A 21,518-nucleotide genomic window follows, 5' to 3' on the forward strand; every position below is an offset into this window, starting at 1 on the left:
TGGATGCTGTATTAACTGAGTGATAATCCATTTGACTAGTTAGGCGTTTGACTGGAGTAGTTATATGATTCTATGTGATGTCTCCAGATTGAGGGCCAAGGCCATGGGGCGGTGTTTGACTGGAGTAGTTATATGATTATCCATTATCCCTGTCTCCAGATTGAGGGCCAAGGCCATGGGGCGGTGTTTGACTGTAAGTGTAGTCCTGATGGACAGCACTTTGCTGCTACAGACTCCCATGGTCACCTGCTCATCTTCGGCTTCGGATCCAGCAGCAAGTACGACAAGGTACACACTACGAGGCTACTACTACAATACTATACAACTACTACTACTACTATACTATACTATACTATACTATACTATACTATACTATACTACTACTACTATACTATAGAACTACTACTACTATACTATAGAACTACTACTACTACTACTACTACTATACTATACTATACTATACTATACTACTACTACTATACTATAGAACTACTACTATACTATAGAACTACTGCTACTATACTATAGAACTACTGCTACTATACTATAGAACTACTGCTACTATACTATAGAACTAATGCTACTATACTATAGAACTACTGCTACTATACTATAGAACTAACACTACTATAGAACTACTACTACTATACTATAGAACTACTACTACTATACTATAGAACTACTGCTACTATACTATAGAACTACTGCTACTATACTATAGAACTACTGCTACTATACTATAGAACTACTGCTACTATACTATAGAACTACTGCTACTATACTATAGAACTACTGCTACTATACTATAGAACTACTACTACTATACTATAGAACTACTACTACTATACTATAGAACTACTACTACTACTACTATACTATAGAACTACTACTACTATACTATAGAACTACTACTACTATACTATAGAACTACTGCTACTATACTATAGAACTACTGCTACTATACTATAGAACTACTGCTACTATACTATAGAACTACTACTACTATACTATAGAACTAATACTACTATACTATAGAACTACTACTACTATACTATAGAACTACTGCTACTATACTATAGAACTACTGATACTATACTATAGAACTACTGCTACTATACTATAGAACTACTGCTACTATACTATAGAACTACTGCTACTATACTATAGAACTACTGCTACTATACTATATAACTACTGCTACTATACTATAGAACTACTGCTACTATACTATAGAACTACTGCTACTATACTATAGAACTACTACTACTACTATACTATAGAACTACTACTACTATACTATAGAACTACTACTAGTATACTATAGAACTACTGCTACTATACTATAGAACTACTGCTACTATACTATAGAACTACTGCTACTATACTATATAACTACTGCTACTATACTATAGAACTACTACTACTACTATACTATAGAACTACTACTACTACTATACTATAGAACTACTACTACTACTACTACTATACTATAGAACTACTACTACTATACTATAGAACTACTGCTACTATACTATATAACTGCTACTACTATACTATATAACTACTACTACTATACTATAGAACTATTACTACTATACTATAGAACTACTGCTACTATACTATAGAACTACTGCTACTATACTATAGAACTACTACTACTATACTATAGAACTACTGCTACTATACTATAGAACTACTGCTACTATACTATAGAACTACTGCTACTATACTATAGAACTACTGCTACTATACTATAGAACTACTACTACTATACTATAGAACTACTACTACTATACTATAGAACTAACACTAGAACTACTACTACTATACTATAGAACTACTACTACTATACTATAGAACTACTGCTACTATACTATAGAACTACTGCTACTATACTATATAACTACTACTACTATACTATAGAACTACTACTACTATACTATATAACTACTACTACTATACTATAGAACTATTACTACTATACTATAGAACTACTACTACTATACTATAGAACTACTACTACTACTACTATACTATAGAACTACTACTACTACTATACTATAGAACTACTGCTACTATACTATAGAACTACTGCTACTATACTATAGAACTACTGCTACTATACTATAGAACTACTGCTACTATACTATAGAACAACTACTACTATACTATAGAACTAACACTAGAACTACTACTACTATACTATATAACTACTACTACTATACTATAGAACTACTGCTACTATACTATAGAACTACTGCTACTATACTATATAACTACTACTACTATACTATAGAACTACTACTACTATACTATATAACTACTACTACTATACTATAGAACTACTACTACTACTATACTATAGAACTACTACTACTACTATACTATAGAACTACTGCTACTATACTATAGAACTACTGCTACTATACTATAGAACTACTACTACTATAATATACTATACTATACTATACTATACTATAGAACTACTACTACTATACTATAGAACTACTACTACTATACTATAGAACTACTACTACTATACTATAGAACTACTATACTATATAACTACTACTACTATACTATAGAACTACTACTATACTATAGAACTACTACTACTACTATACTATATAAGTACTACTACTATACTATATAACTACTACCACTATACTATATATCTACTATAATATAGAACTACTACTATACTATAGAACTACTACTACTATACTATAGAACTACTACTATACTATAGAACTACTATACTATAGAACTACTACTGCTACTATACTATAGAACTACTACTACTATACTATATAACTACTACTTTTATACTATATACCTACTACTACTATACTATAGAACTACTACTACTATACTATAGAACTACTACAACATCTATATACCTCCCTCCCTCTCCCAGATAGCGGACCAGATGTTCTTCCATACTGACTACCGGCCGTTGATCCGGGATGTTAATAACTACGTGTTAGACGAACAGACCCAGCAGGCACCTCACCTCATGCCCCCTCCCTTCCTGGTGGACGTAGACGGGAACCCCCACCCCCCTCCATACCAACGCCTCGTACCCGGGAGGGAGAGCTGCAGAGACCAGCAGCTCATACCACAGATGGGAGTCACCTCATCAGGTACACACACACACACACACCAACACACACAAGCACGCACACACACACACACACAAGCACGCACACACACACACACACACGAACACACAAAAGCACGCACACACACACACACACACACACAAGCACACACACACACACACAAGCACGCACACAAGCACGCACACAAGCACACACACAAGCACACACACACACACACACACACAAGCGCACACACACACACACAAGCACACACACAAGCGCGCACACACACACACACACACACACACACAAGCGCACACACACGCACAACACTAACACGCACACACACACACAAGCACACACACACACACAAGCACGCACACAAGCACGCACACAAGCACACACACACACACACACACACACAAGCGCACACACACACAAGCGCACACACACGCACAACACTAACACACACACACAAGCGCGCACACACACACAAGCGCACACACACACAAGCGCACACACGCACACACACACACACAAGCGCACACACACAAGCGCACACACACACAAACAAACAAACACACACACACACAAGCACACCTCATCAGGTACACACACCCAGTCAGTTTGGTGTGTCCTAAGGGAACGTCCTCCATAGAGTTAGTGGCGGCTTATCTGTGACTGTATGTTTTGCTTGGAGTAGTACAACTGAGCTAACACTCAATGTGAATAAAGGGGTTGGTGCTCTGACTGCTCTGTGGTTCAGACATTAGTCTGAGACTGCCGTCATTGAAGTCGTTTGGATGACATCGTTTGTGGTGAAAACAAACTCATCAGCGATTGGATCGTCTCTAACCAATCGTATCAAACCACAGTATCAAAGCCAATTGAAACGCTGCTTAACCCATGTGTCTTCTGGGTCTGGCCCAACCCATCGGTTCCTGGACCAATCAGACGGCCCATTCAGTGAGGTAGTCAGACCCAGACTCAATACGGAGAGAACGTCAGTGAGTGTGGCGTAGCGTAGCGTAGCGTAGTGTAGCGTAGCGTAGCGTTTGGGTGGAGGAGTGAGCGTAGCGTAGCGTAGCGTTTGGGTGGACGAAGGAGTCTGGGTAGCCAGGGAATAACATATCTGTGTCTCTGTATTAAGTCTGAGTGTCTGAACAGGCTGTAGAGAGAGCCTTTCCTCAACATGAGATAATAGATTACATTTAGATTATTTTTTCACAGGCCTACACACAATATCCCATCATGTCAAAGTCATGTAAAAGTGGAATAATGTTTTTTTGATGTCAAAGTGGAATAATGTTTTTTTTTTTTTTTTTTTTTTACAAATGAATTACAAATGAAAAGCTGAAATGTCTTGAGTCACTAAGTATTCAACCCCTTTGTTATGGCAAGCCTAAATAAATTCAGGATTAAACATTTGCTTAACAAGTCACATGATAAGGTGCATGGACTCACCCTGTGTGTTTAATAGTGTTTAACATGATTTTTGAATGACTACCTCATCTCTGTACCCCACACATACAATTATCTGTAAGGTCCCTCAGTCAAGCAGTGAATTTCAAACACAGATTTAACCACAAAGACCAGGGAGGTATTCCAATGCCTCACAAAGAAGGGCACCTATTGGTAGATGGGTAAAAATTTAAAAAAGCAGACATTGAATATCCCTTTGAGCATGGTGAAGTAATTAATTACACTTTGGATGGTGTATCAATACACCCAGTCACTACAAAGATACAGGCGTCCTTCCTACCTCAGTTGCCGGAGAGGAAGGAAACCATGCAGGGATTTCACCATGAGGCCAATGGTGACTTTAAAACATTTACAGAGTTAAATGGCTGTGATAGAAAACTGAGGATGGATCAACAACATTGTAGTTACTCCACAATACTAACCTAATTGACAGAGTGAAAAGAAGGAAGCCTGTACAGAATACAAATATTCCAAAACATGCATCCTGTTTGCAACAAGGCACTAAAGTAATACTGCAACAAATGTGGAAAAGCAATTAAACTTTTTGTCCTGAATACAAAGTGTTATGTTTGGGGCGAATCCAATACAACTCATTATTGAGTACCACTCTCCATATTTTCAGGCATAGTTGTGTCTGCGTCATGTTATGGGTATGCTTGTAATCGTTAAGGACTGTGGTTTTTCAGAATAAAAACTCCCCAAAGGCAAAATCCTAGAGGAAATCCTGGTTCAGTCTGCTTTCCACCAGACACTGGGAGATGAATTCACCTTTCAGCAGGACAATAACCTAAAACACAAAGCCAAATCTACACTGGAGTTACCAAGTGTACCCAGCCTCAGGACCAGTCCTATAACACTGCTGTACCCAGCCTCAGGACCAGTCCTATAACACTGGGCTGTACCCAGCCTCAGGACCAGTCCTATAACACTGCTGTACCCAGCCTCAGGACCAGTCCTATAACACTGCTGTACCCAGCCTCAGGACCAGTCCTATAACACTGCTGGACCCAGCCTCAGGACCAGTCCTATAACACTGCTGTACCCAGCCTCAGGACCAGTCCTATAACACTGCTGTACCCAGCCTCAGGACCAGTCCTATAACACTGCTGTACCCAGCCTCAGGACCAGTCCTATAACACTGCTGTACCCAGCCTCAGGACCAGTCCTATAACACTGCTGTACCCAGCCTCAGGACCAGTCCTATAACACTGCTGGACCCAGCCTCAGGACCAGTCCTATAACACTGCTGTACCCAGCCTCAGGACCAGTCCTATAACACTGCTGTACCCAGCCTCAGGACCAGTACTATAACACTGCTGTACCCAGCCTCAGGACCAGTCCTATAACACTGCTGTACCCAGCCTCAGGACCAGTCCTATAACACTGCTGTACCCAGCCTCAGGACCAGTCCTATAACACTGCTGTACCCAGCCTCAGGACCAGTCCTATAACACTGCTGGACCCAGCCTCAGGACCAGTCCTATAACACTGCTGTACCCAGCCTCAGGACCAGTCCTATAACACTGCTGGACCCAGCCTCAGGACCAGTCCTATAACACTGCTGGACCCAGCCTCAGGACCTGTCCTATAACACTGCTGTACCCAGCAGATATTAGATTAATATAATATTATTATTAGATTAATACTGTAGATATAAAAAAATTCTCTCTCTCTCTGTGTCCATTATAAACTGAACAAAAATATGGATGAGGCCGGTTGGACAAACTGCCAAATTCACTAAAACGACGTTGGAGGCGGTTTATGGTAGAGAAATTAACATTAAATTCTCTGGCAACAGCTCTGGTGGACATTCCTGCAGTCAGCATGCCAATCGCACGCTCCCTCAAAACTTGAGACATCTGTGGTATTGTGTTGTGTGACAAAACTGCACATTTTAGAGTGCCGTTGAATTGTCCCCAGCACAAGGTGCACATGTGTAATGATCATGCTGTTTAATCAGCTTCTTGATATGCCACACCTGTCAGGTGGATGGATTATCTTGGCAAAGGAGAAATGCTCACTAACAGGGATGTAAACAGATTTGTACCCAACATTTGAAAGCAATAAGCGTTTTTGTGCATATGGAACATTTCTGGGATATTTTATTTCAGCTCTTGAAACATGGGACCAACACTTTACATGTTGCATTTAAAAAAAAATGTTCAGTGTAGTATATCTATATACAGTACCATTCAAAAGTTTGTACACACCTACTCATTCTAGGGTTTTTCTTTATTTTTACTATTTTCTACATTGTACAGTGCCTTGCAAAAGTATTCATCCCCTTTGGTGTTTTTCCTATTTTGTTGCATTCCAACCTGTAATTTAAATAGATTTTTATTTGGATTTCATGTAATGGACATACACAAAATAGTCCAAATTGGTGAAATGAAATGAAAAATATTACTTGTTTCAAAACAATTCTACAAAATAAATAATGGAAAAGTGGTGCGTGCATATGTATTCACCCCCTTTGCTATGAAGCCCCTAAATAAGATCTGGTGCAATCAATTACCTGCAGAAGTCACATAATTAGTTAGATTGCACACAGGTGAACTTTATTTAAGTGTCACATGATCTGAGTATATATACACCTTTTCTGAAAGGCCCCAGAGTCTGAAACACCACTAAGCACGGGGCACCACCAAGCAAGCGGCACCATGAAGACCAAGGAGCTCTCCAAACAGGTCAGGGACAAAGTTTGGAGAAGTACAGATCAGGGTTGGGTTCTAAAAAAATATCAGAAACTTTGAACATCCCACGGAGCACCATTAAATCCATTATTAAAAAATTGAAAGAATATGGCACCGCAACAAACCTGCCAAGAGAGGGCCGCCCGCCAAAACGTACAGACCAGGCAAGGAGGGCATTAATCAGAGGCAACAAAGAGACCAAAGATAACCCTGAAGGAGCTGCAAAGCTCCACAGCGGAGATTGAAGTATCTGTCCATAGGACCACTTTAAGCCGTACACTCCACAGAGCTGGGCATTACGGAAGAGTGGCCAGAAAAAAAACAATGCTTAAAAAAATAAATAAGCAAACATGTTTGGTGTTCACCAAAAACCATTTGTGGGAGACTCCCCAAACATATTGAAGAAGGTGCTCTGGTCAGATGAGACTAAAATTGAGCTTTTTGGCCGTCAAGGAAAACGCTCTGTCTGGCGCAAACCCAACACCTCATATCACCCCAAGAACACCATCCCCACAGTGAAGCATGGTGGTGGCAGCATCATGCTGTGGGGATGTTTTTCATCGGCAGGGACTGGGAAACTGGTCAGAATTGAAGGAATGATGGATGGTGCTAAATACAGGGAAATTCTTGAAGGAAACCTGTTTCAGTCTTCCAGAGATTTGAGACTGGGACGGAGGTTCACCTTCCAGCAGGAAGACATGCTTGGGCCAAGAAACACAAGCAATGGACATTAGACCTGTGGAAATCTGTCCTTTGGTCTGAAGTGTCCAAATTTCAGATTTTTGGTTCCAACCGCCGTGTCTTTGTGAGACGTAGAGTAGGTGGATGGATGATCTCCGCATGTGTGGTTCCCACCGTGAAGCATGGAGGTGGAGGTGTGGTGGTGCTTTGCTGATGACGCTGTCTGTGATTTATTTAGAATTCAAAGAATTCACTTAACCAGCATGGCTACCAGAGCATTCTACAGCAATATGCCATCCCATCTGGCTTGGGCTTAGTGGGACTATCATTTGTTTTTCAACAGGACAATGACCCAACACACCTCCAGGCTGTGTAAGGGCTATTTTACCAAAAAGGAGAGTGATGGAGTGCTGCATCAGATGACCTGGCCTCCACAATCCCCCGACCTCAACCCAATTGAGATGGTTTGGGATGAGTCGGACGGCAGAATGAAGAAAAAGCAGCCAACAAGTGCTCAGCATATGTGGGAACTCCTTCAAGACTGTTGGAAAAGCATTCCAGGTGAAGCTGGTTGAGAGAATGCCAAGAGTGTGCAAAGCTGTCATCAAGGCAAAGGGTAGCTATTTTGAAGAATCTCAAATATAAAATATATTTTGATTTGTTTAATACTTTTTTGGTTACTTCATGATTCCATATGTGTTATTTCATAGTTTTAATGTCTTCACTATTATTCTACAATGTAAAAATCAAGAAAAACCCTTGAATGAGTAGGTGTGTCCGAACTTTTGACTGGTAGTGTATATATGAATGAAACATGTCTCTCTGTCTCTGTATTAGGTCTGAACCAGGTGGTCAGTGAACAGGCGTCTCCTCTAGACAACATGGTTCACCGACTGCAGCAGGAGCAGGACCACAGACTGTCTACAGACACACAGAGCAGGGCTGACAGAGCTACACACAGACGAGGTAGGTTTTAATCACACACATTATATAGTATAGTCTTATTCACAAGTACAGTTTCTGACCATTAAGGTCGATCATTCCTTTGTGTCCATTAGCTCCAATGATGATGCAACACTTATCCATTTCAATGTCGTGGTGAAGCCATCACCACATTGACTATTACGTTCTGTCTGGTGAAGCCATCACCACATTGACTATTACGTTCTGTCTCTGGTGAAGCCATCACCACATTGACTATTACGTTCTGTCTCTGGTGAAGCCATCACCACATTGAATATTACGTTCTGTCTGGTGAAGCCATCACCACATTGACTATTACGTTCTGTCTGGTGAAGCCATCACCACATTGACTATTACGTTCTGTCTGGTGAAGCCATCACCACATTGACTATTACCTTCTGTCTCTGGTGAAGCCATCACCACATTGACTATTACGTTCTGTCTGGTGAAGCCATCACCACATTGACTATTACGTTCTGTCTGGTGAAGCCATCACCACATTGACTATTACCTTCTGTCTGGTGAAGCCATCACCACATTGACTATTACGTTCTGTCTGGTGAAGACAACACCACATTGACTATTACGTTCTGTCTGGTGAAGCCATCACCATATTGACTATTACGTTCTGTCTGGTGAAGCCATCACCACATTGACTATTACGTTCTGTCTGGTGAAGCCATCACCACATTGACTATTACGTTATGACTGGTGAAGCCATCACCACATTGACTATTACGTTCTGTCTGGTGAAGCCATCACCACATTGACTATTACGTTCTGTCTGGTGAAGCCATCACCACATTGACTATTACGTTTTGTCTGGTGAAGCCATCACCACATTGACTATTACGTTCTGTCTGGTGAAGCCATCACCACATTGACTATTACGTTCTGTCTGGTGAAGCCATCACCACATTGACTATTACGTTCTGTCTCTGGTGAAGCCATCACCACATTGACTATTACGTTCTGTCTGTTGAAGCCATCACCACATTGACTATTACGTTCTGTCTGGTGAAGCCATCACCACATTGACTATTACCTTCTGTCTGGTGAAGCCATCACCACATTGACTATTACGTTCTGTCTGGTGAAGCCATCACCACATTGACTATTACGTTCTGTCTGGTGAAGCCATCACCACATTGACTATTACGTTCTGTCTGGTGAAGCCATCACCACATTGACTATTACGTTCTGTCTGGTGAAGCCATCACCACATTGACTATTACGTTCTGTCTGGTGAAGCCATCACCACATTGACTATTACCTTCTGTCTGGTGAAGCCATCACCACATTGACTATTATGTTCTGTCTCTGGTGAAGCCATCACCACATTGACTATTACGTTCTGTCTGGTGAAGCCATCACCACATTGACTATTACCTTCTGTCTGGTGAAGCCATCACCACATTGACTATTACGTTCTGTCTCTGGTGAAGCCATCACCACATTGACTATTACGTTCCGTCTGATGAAGCCATCACCACATTGACTATTACGTTCTGTCTCTGGTGAAGCCATCACCACATTGACTATTACTTTCTGTCTGGTGAAACCATCACCACATTGACTTTTACGTTCTGTCTGGTGAAGCCATCACCACATTGACTATTACGTTCTGTCTGGTGAAGCCATCACCACATTGACTATTACCTTCTGTCTGGTGAAGCCATCACCACATTGACTATTATGTTCTGTCTCTGGTGAAGCCATCACCACATTGACTATTACGTTCTGTCTGGTGAAGCCATCACCACATTGACTATTACGTTCTGTCTGGTGAAGCCATCACCACATTGACTATTACATTCTGTCTGTTGAAGCCATCACAACATTGACTATTACGTTCTGTCTGGTGAAGCCATCACCACATTGACTATTACGTTCTGTCTGGTGAAGCCATCACCACATTGACTATTACGTTCTGTCTGGTGAAGCCATCACCACATTGACTATTACCTTCTGTCTGGTGAAGCCATCACCACATTGACTATTACGTTCTGTCTCTGGTGAAGCCATCACCACATTGACTATTACGTTCTGTCTGGTGAAGCCATCACCACATTGACTATTACGTTCTGTCTGGTGAAGCCATCACCACATTGACTATTACGTTCTGTCTGGTGAAGCCATCACCACATTGACTATTACGTTCTGTCTGGTGAAGCCATCACCACATTGACTATTACCTTCTGTCTGGTGAAGCCATCACCACATTGACTATTACATTCTGTCTGGTGAAGCCATCACCACATTGACTATTACGTTCTGTCTGGTGAAGCCATCACCACATTGACTATTACGTTCTGTCTGGTGAAGCCATCACCACATTGACTATTACGTTCTGTCTGGTGAAGCCATCACCACATTGACTATTACGTTCTGTCTGGTGAAGCCATCACCACATTGACTATTACCTTCTGTCTGGTGAAGCCATCACCACATTGACTATTACGTTCTGTCTGGTGAAGCCATCACCACATTGACTATTACCTTCTGTCTGGTGAAGCCATCACCACATTGACTATTATGTTCTGTCTCTGGTGAAGCCATCACCACATTGACTATTACGTTCTGTCTGGTGAAGCCATCACCACATTGACTATTACGTTCTGTCTGGTGAAGCCATCACCACATTGACTATTACGTTCTGTCTGTAAACACTGAAAAAAGACCAGTGTGTCCCAAATGGCACCCTATGCACTATATAGTGCACTACTTTAGACCAGAGCCCTATGGGTTATAGTACACTACTTTAGACCAGAGCCCTATGGGTTATAGTACACTACTTTAGACCAGAGCCCTATGGGGATATAGTACACTACTTTAGACCAGAGCCCTATGGAGATATATAGTGCACTACTTTAGACCAGAGGCCTATGGGGATATATAGTGCACTACTTTAGACCAGAGCCCTATGGGGATATAGTACACTACTTTAGACCAGAGCCCTATGGGGATATATAGTGCACTACTTTAGACCAGAGCCCTATGGAGATATATAGTGCACTACTTTAGACCAGAGCCCTATGGGGATATAGTACACTACTTTAGACCAGAGCCCTATGGGGATATATAGTGCACTACTTTAGACCAGAGCCCTATGGGGATATATAGTGCACTACTTTAGACCAGAGCCCTATGGATATATATAGTACACTACTTTAGACCAGAGCCCTATGGGGATATATAGTGCACTACTTTAGACCAGAGCCCTATGGGGATATAGTGCACTACTTTAGACCAGAGCCCTATGGGTTATAGTGCACTACTTTAGACCAGAACCCTATGGGTTATAGTGCACTACTTTAGACCAGAGCCCTATGGGTTATAGTGCACTACTTTAGACCAGAGCCCTATGGGGATATATAGTGCACTACTTTAGACCAGAGCCCTATGGGTTATAGTGCACTACTTTAGACCAGAGCCCTATGGGGATATAGTACACTACTTTAGACCAGAGCCCTATGGGTTATAGTGCACTACTTTAGACCAGAGCCCTATGGGGATATAGTGCACTACTTTAGACCAGAGCCCTATGGGTTATAGTGCACTACTTTAGACCAGAGCCCTCTGGGTTATAGTGCACTACTTTAGACCAAAGCCCTATGGGGATATATAGTGCACTACTTTAGACCAGAGCCCTGTGGGTTATAGTGCACTACTTTAGACCAGAGCCCTATGGATTATAGTGCACTACTTTAGACCAGAGCCCTATGGGGATATATAGTGCACTACTTTAGACCAGAGCCCTATGGGTTATAGTGCACTACTTTAGACCAGAGCCCTATGGGTTATAGTGCACTACTTTAGACCAGAGCCCTGTGGGTTATAGTGCACTACTTTAGACCAGAGTCCTATGGGTTATAGTGCACTACTTTAGACCAGAGCCCTATGGATTATAGTGCACTACTATAGACCAGAGCCCTATGGGTTATAGTGCACTACTTTAGACCAGAGCCCTATGGGTTATAGTGCACTACTTTAGACCAGAGCCCTATGGGGATATATAGTGCACTACTTTAGACCAGAGCCCTATGGGTTATAGTGCACTACTTTAGACCAGAGCCCTCTGGGGATATAGTGCACTACTTTAGACCAGAGCCCTATGGGGATATAGTGCACTACTTTAGACCAGAGCCCTATGGGGATATAGTGCACTACTTTAGACCAGAGCCCTATGGGTTATAGTGCACTACTTTAGACCAGAGCCCTATGGGTTATAGTGCACTACTTTAGACCAGAGCCCTATGGGTTATAGTGCACTACTTTAGACCAGAGCCCTATGGGTTATAGTGCACTACTTTAGACCAGAGCCCTATGGGTTATAGTGCACTACTTTAGACCAGAGCCCTATGGGTTATAGTACACTACTTTAGACCAGAGCCCTATGGGTTATAGTGCACTACTTTAGACCAGAGCCCTATGGGTTATAGTGCACTACTTTAGACCAGAGCCCTATGGATTATAGTGCACTACTATAGACCAGAGCCCTATGGGTTATAGTGCACTACTTTAGACCAGAGCCCTATGGGTTATAGTGCACTACTTTAGAACAGAGCCCTATGGGGATATATAGTGCACTACTTTAGACCAGAGCCCTATGGAGATATATAGTGCACTACTTTAGACCAGAGCCCTATGGGTTATAGTGCACTACTTTAGACCAGAGCCCTCTGGGGATATAGTGCACTACTTTAGACCAGAGCCCTATGGGGATATAGTGCACTACTTTAGACCAGAGCCCTATGGGGATATAGTGCACTACTTTAGACCAGAGCCCTATGGGGATATAGTGCACTACTTTAGACCAGAGCCCTATGGGGATATAGTGCACTACTTTAGACCAGAGCCCTATGGGTTATAGTGCACTACTTTAGACCAGAGCCCTATGGGTTATAGTGCACTACTTTAGACCAGAGCCCTATGGGTTATAGTACACTACTTTAGACCAGAGCCCTATGGGTTATAGTGCACTACTTTAGACCAGAGCCCTATGGGTTATAGTGCACTACTTTAGACCAGAGCCCTATGGATTATAGTGCACTACTATAGACCAGAGCCCTATGGGTTATAGTGCACTACTTTAGACCAGAGCCCTATGGGTTATAGTGCACTACTTTAGACCAGAGCCCTATGGGGATATATAGTGCACTACTTTAGACCAGAGCCCTATGGAGATATATAGTGCACTACTTTAGACCAGAGCCCTATGGGTTATAGTGCACTACTTTAGACCAGAGCCCTCTGGGGATATAGTGCACTACTTTAGACCAGAGCCCTATGGGGATATAGTGCACTACTTTAGACCAGAGCCCTATGGGGATATAGTGCACTACTTTAGACCAGAGCCCTATGGGGATATAGTGCACTACTTTAGACCAGAGCCCTATGGGGATATAGTGCACTACTTTAGACCAGAGCCCTATGGGTTATAGTGCACTACTTTAGACCAGAGCCCTATGGGTTATAGTGCACTACTTTAGACCAGAGCCCTATGGGTTATAGTGCACTACTTTAGACCAGAGCCCTATGGGTTATAGTGCACTACTTTAGACCAGAGCCCTATGGGTTATAGTACACTACTTTAGACCAGAGCCCTATGGGGATATAGTGCACTACTTTAGACCAGAGCCCTATGGGTTATAGTGCACTACTTTAGACCAGAGCCCTATGGGGATATAGTGCACTACTTTAGACCAGAGCCCTATGGTGATATAGTGGCAGCATTAAACTGTCCACACCCTCTTTCTGGCAGAGCGAAAATGTTGCAGGTTTAAAGCTTATCTTAAAGCTACACATTTACACCAGGAAGAGTAGCTGCAGCTTTCGCAACAGCTACTGGGGATCCTAATAAAATACACAAAAAAACCCACCGAAATCTGCAGTTAAGTTTTAGTTGTGTTGTGTTAGTTGGTGTTGGCTAAGATAATTGCATATAGTTAACATTCTTTGATAACTGGTTAGATGGCGTTAAAACATTGGTTTATTTAAATGTAGCTGTAAGTTAGGTGTTGATAGCAACTGGCTGACTCATGCAGCGCTAACGTAATTTTAGCAGGCTGGTAGGGCTAACGTAATGTTAGCAGGCTGGTAGGGCTAACGTAATGTTAGCAGGCTGGTAGGGCTAACGTAATGTTAGCAGGCTGGTAGGGCTAACGTAATGTTAGCAGGCTGGTAGGGCTAACGTAATGTTAGCAGGCTGGTAGGGCTAACGTAATGTTAGCAGGCTGGTAGGGCTAACGTAATGTTAGCAGGCTGGTAGTGCTAACGTAATGTTAGCAGGCTGGTAGGGCTAACGTAATGTTAGCAGGCTGGTAGGGCTAACGTAATGTTAGCAGGCTGGTAGTGCTAACGTAATGTTAGCAGGCTGGTAGTGCTAACGTAATGTTAGCAGGCTGATAGGGCTAACGTAATGTTAGCAGGCTGGTAGTGCTAACGTAATGTTAGCAGGCTGGTAGTGCTAACGTAATGTTAGCAGGCTGGTAGGGCTAACGTAATGTTAGCAGGCTGGTAGGGCTAACGTAATGTTAGCAGGCTGGTAGGGCTAACGTAATGTTAGCAGGCTGGTAGGGCTAACGTAATGTTAGCAGGCTGGTAGGGCTAACGTAATGTTAGCAGGCTGGTAGGGCTAACGTAATGTTAGCAGGCTGGTAGTGCTAACGTAATGTTAGCAGGCTGGTAGGGCTAACGTAATGTTAGCAGGCTGGTAGGGCTAACGTAATGTTAGCAGGCTGGTAGTGCTAACGTAATGTTAGCAGGCTGGTAGGGCTAACGTAATGTTAGCAGGCTGGTAGTGCTAACGTAATGTTAGCAGGCTGGTAGTGCTAACGTAATGTTAGCAGGCTGGTAGGGCTAACGTAATGTTAGCAGGCTGGTAGGGCAAACGTTAACAGGTTAGTTTGGCTAGCAACCTTGCAAGTTGATTTGTAACAAATTAATACATGATTTGCTTGTAAGTTAGCTGATAATGTTATTAGCCAGTAGTCATGAGTGCAAAAGATTTGGTTATACGTGTGAAGTTATTTCTGTTGGAGTTTCCATTATAGGGTATAGGCTGGCTGGCCGGGTCCTCCATATTACATCACACCCTGGAAAAACATTTCCCGACATGACTTTGCCATTCTTCGGAATTCTGATTGGTTTTATGTAATAACTCGAAAAATAAAAAAGTGAGGTGTAAATTTACATTAGTTATAGCATCAAATGTTAGTTAATAATAATAATAATAATAATAATAATAATAATAAATAAAAAAATGTTACATGTGGTTACATTTATTCTACCTACCCTTTAAGTGTTGCAGTCATTTCAGTCGCTGTAGTAACTGACGTGTATAGTGTTGAGTCATCCGCATACATAGACACACTGGCTTTACTCAGAGCCAGTGGCATGTCGTTAGTCAAGATTGAAAAAAGTAATGGGCCTAGACAGCTGCCCTGGGGAATTCCTGATTCTACCTGGATTATGTTGGAGAGGCTTCCATTAAAGAACACCCTCTGTGTTCTGTTAGACAGGTAACTCTTTATCCACAATATAGCAGGGGGTGTAAAGCCATAACACATATGTTTTTCCAGAAGCAGATTATGATCGATAATGTTAAAAGCTGCACTCAAGAAAAAAAAAATACAGCTCCAAAAATCTTCTTATTATCAATTTCTTTCAACCAATCATCAGTCATTTGTGTCAGTGCAGTACATGTTGCGTCCCCTTCCCTATAAGCATGCTGGAAGTCTGTTGTTCATCTGTTTACAGTGGAATAACATTGTATCTGGTCAAACACAATTTCTTCCAAAAGTTTGTTTGAACTGGTAAAGCGTGCTTTGCTATTCTTGGGTAGTGGAACGGATTTAGCTTCCCTCTAGGTCTGAGGTATCCTCTAGACCAGGGGTTAATGTTTCACTCGGGGCCCCCCTTCCAACATTGGGTTCACTCGGGGCCCCCCTTCCAACATTGGGTTCACTCGGGGCCCCCCTTCCAACATTGGGTTCACTCGGGGCCCCCCTTCCAACATTGGGGAACGTCCCGCGCCCCCCCCCCCCCCCCCCCCCTGAGCGCACCCGCCACGTCTCTTTCTTTGGGCCCAAGCACTGTTCATGACACAAACTGTTCACACCCCTCTGCAGGTTTAAAGCAAATGTTCTTGCAATTCTATACATTTTGTCTAATGTGTATTCATGTGATAAGAGAGAGACTCAAACATTACTACAATATCTATGGGCTAGAAAACGTTAGCTGGCATGGGGCTAGTTGATCTGGACATTTCTGACAAGTTATAAATATCTCTCTAAGGTCTGAAATGACTGACATGACAAGAGGAATACTGATGATGCAAAGACCCAATTTAGACATTTCACCTTGTGCATTCTACTATTACAACTTTCAAGAGGAAGTTGAAAGCCGGACTGAGTTCCTAGACTATGGACTGACTCTCTTCCCCCCAGGGTCGGTGGGCTCTCCCTCAGAGGTTCACTCCCCCCCTAACGTGGGTCTGCGTCGCAGCGGTCAGATTGAGGGGGTGAGACAGATGCACAGCAACGCCCCCCGGAGCCAAATGGCCACAGAGACAGACCTGGTAGCATGGAGCAGGAGGGTACTGGTCCCTGAGCTGGGGGACGCTGTGCTCAGGTAACTCTCTCACACACACACACACACACACACACACACACACACACACACACACACACACACACACACACACACATAGACCTGGTCCTCAAAAGTGTGATTTGTTTTGTGTGTGTATAGGAGACAGCTGAACTGGAGGGAGGCTAAAGGAGAAGAGGAGATCAGTGTCTACAGATCAGAGAGGAGGCGACGCACTGTCCAGCTACACAGAGAGAGCAAGGTATCACCCACGCACTGTCCAGCTACACAGAGAGAGCAAGGTATCACCCACATACTGTCCAGCTACACAGAGAGAGCAAGGTATCACCCACACACTGTCCAGCTACACAGAGAGAGCAAGGTATCACCCACACACTGTCCAGCTACACAGAGAGAGCAAGGTATCACCCACACACTGTCCAGCTACACAGAGAGAGCAAGGTATCACCCACACACTGTCCTGCTACACAGAGAGAGCAAGGTATCACCCACATACTGTCCAGCTACACAGAGAGAGCAAGGTATCACCCACGCACTGTCCAGCTACACAGAGAGAGCAAGGTATCACCCACGCACTGTCCAGCTACACAGAGAGAGCAAGGTATCACCCACGCACTGTCCAGCTACACAGAGAGAGCAAGGTATCACCCACACACTGTCCAGCTACACAGAGAGAGCAAGGTATCACCCACACACTGTCCAGCTACACAGAGAGAGCAAGGTGTCACACACTGTTTGGATGAAGGGTGGTTGGGCGGCGGGTGGTTGGGTGGCGGGCGGGTTTAGAGTTTGTTTGGATGAAGGGTGGTTGGGACGCGGGTGGTTGGGCGGCGGGTGGTTGGGCGGCGGGTGGTTGGGTGGAGGGTGGTTGATTAAAGTCAAAACTATACCTTTAAATGTATCATTCTTGTGCAATTTATATCTATAGGCGACATTTAGTTTTTTTCTCTTGTTGTTTTAGTCAAATCTAATCAAATCAAATCACATTTTATTTGTCACATACACGTGTTTAGCAGATGTTATAGCGGGTGTAGCGAAATGCTTGTGCTTCTAGCTCCGACAGTGCAGTAATATCTAACAAGTAATATCTAACTATTTCACAACATATACCCAATACACACAAAACTAAGTAAGGAATGGAATTAAGAATATATACATATATGGACAAGCAATGACAGAGCGGCATGGACTAAGATACAGTAGGGAATATTATAGAATAGAATACAGTATATACATATGAGATGAGTAGTGCAAGATATGGAAACATTATTAAAGTGACTAGTGTTCCATTTCCTAAAGTCTATCTGACATTAGTGTGTAAGCCTAACATGTTGATTATTCTCCCTCCACACCAGACGCTTTCAGGACACGCAGGTTGAAATAACAAAAATAACTGAATCAACTATATTAATTTGGGGCCAGGTGGAAACCCGTGAAACATTCATGGACATTTAGCTAGCTAGCGTGCTGTTGTCCTGGGATATAAACATTGGGTTGGGTAGTTAGTTTCTAGTAATCTCTCCACCTTCAGTTCTTCTTCTTCTTCTTCATCTTCTTCTTCTGTAGGCAACCAACTTTACTGAAATGTGGACCTCAGTTCATCTTTCAATCACCCACGTGGGTATATGCTCCTAAAAACCAATGAGGGGATGGGAGAGGCGGGACTTGCAGCGCATTCTATTTTTGCTACGCAGACGCTCGTAAGCAGTTTGGAGTAAATGATTGAATAACATGTATGTGTAAAAAATAAAATAATAATTGCTACGCTCGCGCGCGAAACACGGGTGGTGTGGTCAGCATTTAAGCTTTAGGGCCTAACTGTACACACGCCAAATAGCCTACAGTGGGGGGAAAAAGTATTTAGTCAGCCACCAACTGTCCAAGTTCTCCCACTTAAAAAGATGAGAGAGGCCTGTAATTTTCATCATAGGTACACGTCAACTATGACAGACAAAATGAGAAAAAAATTCCAGAAAATCACATTGTAGGATTTTTTATGAATTTATTTGCAAATTATGGTGGAAAATAAGTATTTGGTCAATAACAAAAGTTTCTCAATACTTTGTTATATACCCTTTGTTGGCAATGACACAGGTCAAACGTTTTCTGTAAGTCTTCACAAGGTTTTCACACACTGTTGCTGGTATTTTGGCCCATTCCTCCATGCAGATCTCCTCTGGAGCAGTGATGTTTTTGGGCTGTCACTGGGCAACACAGACTTTCAACTCCCTCCAAAGATTTTCTATGGGGTTGAGATCTGGAGACTGGCTAGGCCACTCCAGGACCTTGAAATGCTTCTTACGAAGCCACTCCTTTGTTGCCCGGGCAGTGTGTTTGGGATCATTGTCATGCTGAAAGACCCAGCCACGTTTCATCTTCAATGCCCTTGCTGATGGAAGGAGGTTTTCACTCAAAATCTCACGATACATGGCCCCATTCATTCTTTCCTTTACACGGATCAGTCGTCCTGGTCCCTTTGCAGAAAAACAGCCCCAAAGCATGATGTTTCCACCCCCATGCTTCACAGTAGGTATGGTGTTCTTTGGATGCAACTCAGCATTCTTTGTCCTCCAAACACGACGAGTTGAGTTTTTACCAAAAAGTTATATTTTGGTTTCATCTGACCATATGACATTCTCCCAATCCTCTTCTGGATCATCCAAATGCACTCTAGCAAACTTCAGACGGGCCTGGACATGTACTGGCTTAAGCAGGGGGACACGTCTGGCACTGCAGGATTTGAGTCCCTGGCGGCGTAGTGTGTTACTGATGGTAGGCTTTGTTACTTTGGTCCCAGCTCTCTGCAGGTCATTCACTAGGTCCCCCCGTGTGGTTCTGAGATTTTTGCTCACCGTTCTTGTGATCATTTTGACCCCACGGGGTGAGATCTTGCGTGGAGCCTCAGATCGAGGGAGATTATCAGTGGTCTTGTATGTCTTCCATTTCCTAATAATTGCTCCCACAGTTGATTTCTTCAAGCCAAGCTGCTTACCTATTGCAGATTCAGTCTTCCCAGCCTGGTGCAGGTCTACAATTTTGTTTCTGGTGTCCTTTGACAGCTCTTTGGTCTTGGCCATAGTGGAGTTTGGAGTGTGACTGTTTGAGGTTGTGGACAGGTGTCTTTTATGCTGATAAGTTCAAACAGGTGCCATTAATACAGGTAACGAGTGGAGGACAGAGGAGCCTCTTAAAGAAGAAGTTACAGGTCTGTGAGAGCCAGAAATCTTGCTTGTTTGTAGGTGACCAAATACTTATTTTCCACCATAATTTGCAAATAAATTCATAAAAAATCCTACAATGTGATTTTCTTGATTTTTTTCCTCAATTTGTCTGTCATAGTTGACGTGTACCTATGGTGAAAATTACAGGCCTCTCTCATCTTTTTAAGTGGGAGAACTTGCACAATTGGTGGCTGACTAAATACTTTTTTTCCCCACTGTATACGCCAATTACCAAATGCTTTTGGGAATCGGCAGAAAAAAGTTAATGTCAATCCACAGAGGCAAAAAGGACAAATTCGGAGTTTAATTCAATAAGAGAAAAGAAGTGGAGAGTTGAAGATGGTCAGAACAGCAGGCTAGTTTAATGTTTGGTGAAGTTCTAAATGATAAAGAGGAGGGAGGATCAGAACAGCAGGCTAGTTTAATGTTTGGTGAAGTGCTAAAATAGGATGATTGTAGTGCCTCTGTGATGTGTGATGATTGTGAGGCTCTTTACAAATTAGACAGTCACAAGACGGGGACTTCAGATAGGCCTGTGGCATGTCAAGGGAACTGTAGCCTACTGTTCAGATGGAAACTGAAATCTGGACACTGACTAGGTCTACAACCTCTCACATAGCATTCATATTAACTCCTGCAGAATGAAGCTTTTCTTGCAGTAAAATGATACACCAACTGTAGGCAACAGTTTGACTGGGGAACAGGAGTGGAGAAATATGATTTATTTATTTCAGCATCTTGAGAGAACGCGCAGTTGGATACCA

General features: G+C 42.6%; 1 protein-coding gene across 1 annotated transcript in view; it reads left to right on the forward strand.

The window, feature by feature from the left end:
• The window catches only part of LOC311122567 (PH-interacting protein-like), a 138,202-nt gene that overhangs the window by 42,152 nt on the left and 74,532 nt on the right, over positions 1-21,518 (forward strand). The window contains exons 17-21 of the mRNA XM_084196911.1: positions 160-288; positions 2,918-3,143; positions 8,795-8,923; positions 17,371-17,554; positions 17,675-17,774. Of these exons, the coding sequence (XP_084053037.1) occupies positions 160-288; positions 2,918-3,143; positions 8,795-8,923; positions 17,371-17,554; positions 17,675-17,774 (768 nt within the window). The remainder of the gene's footprint in view (positions 1-159; positions 289-2,917; positions 3,144-8,794; positions 8,924-17,370; positions 17,555-17,674; positions 17,775-21,518) is intronic.

The sequence above is a fragment of the Coregonus lavaretus genome, assembly GCF_964263955.1.
Source record: "Coregonus lavaretus genome assembly, contig: HAP1_SCAFFOLD_490, whole genome shotgun sequence".
Lineage (NCBI taxonomy): Eukaryota > Metazoa > Chordata > Actinopteri > Salmoniformes > Salmonidae > Coregonus > Coregonus lavaretus.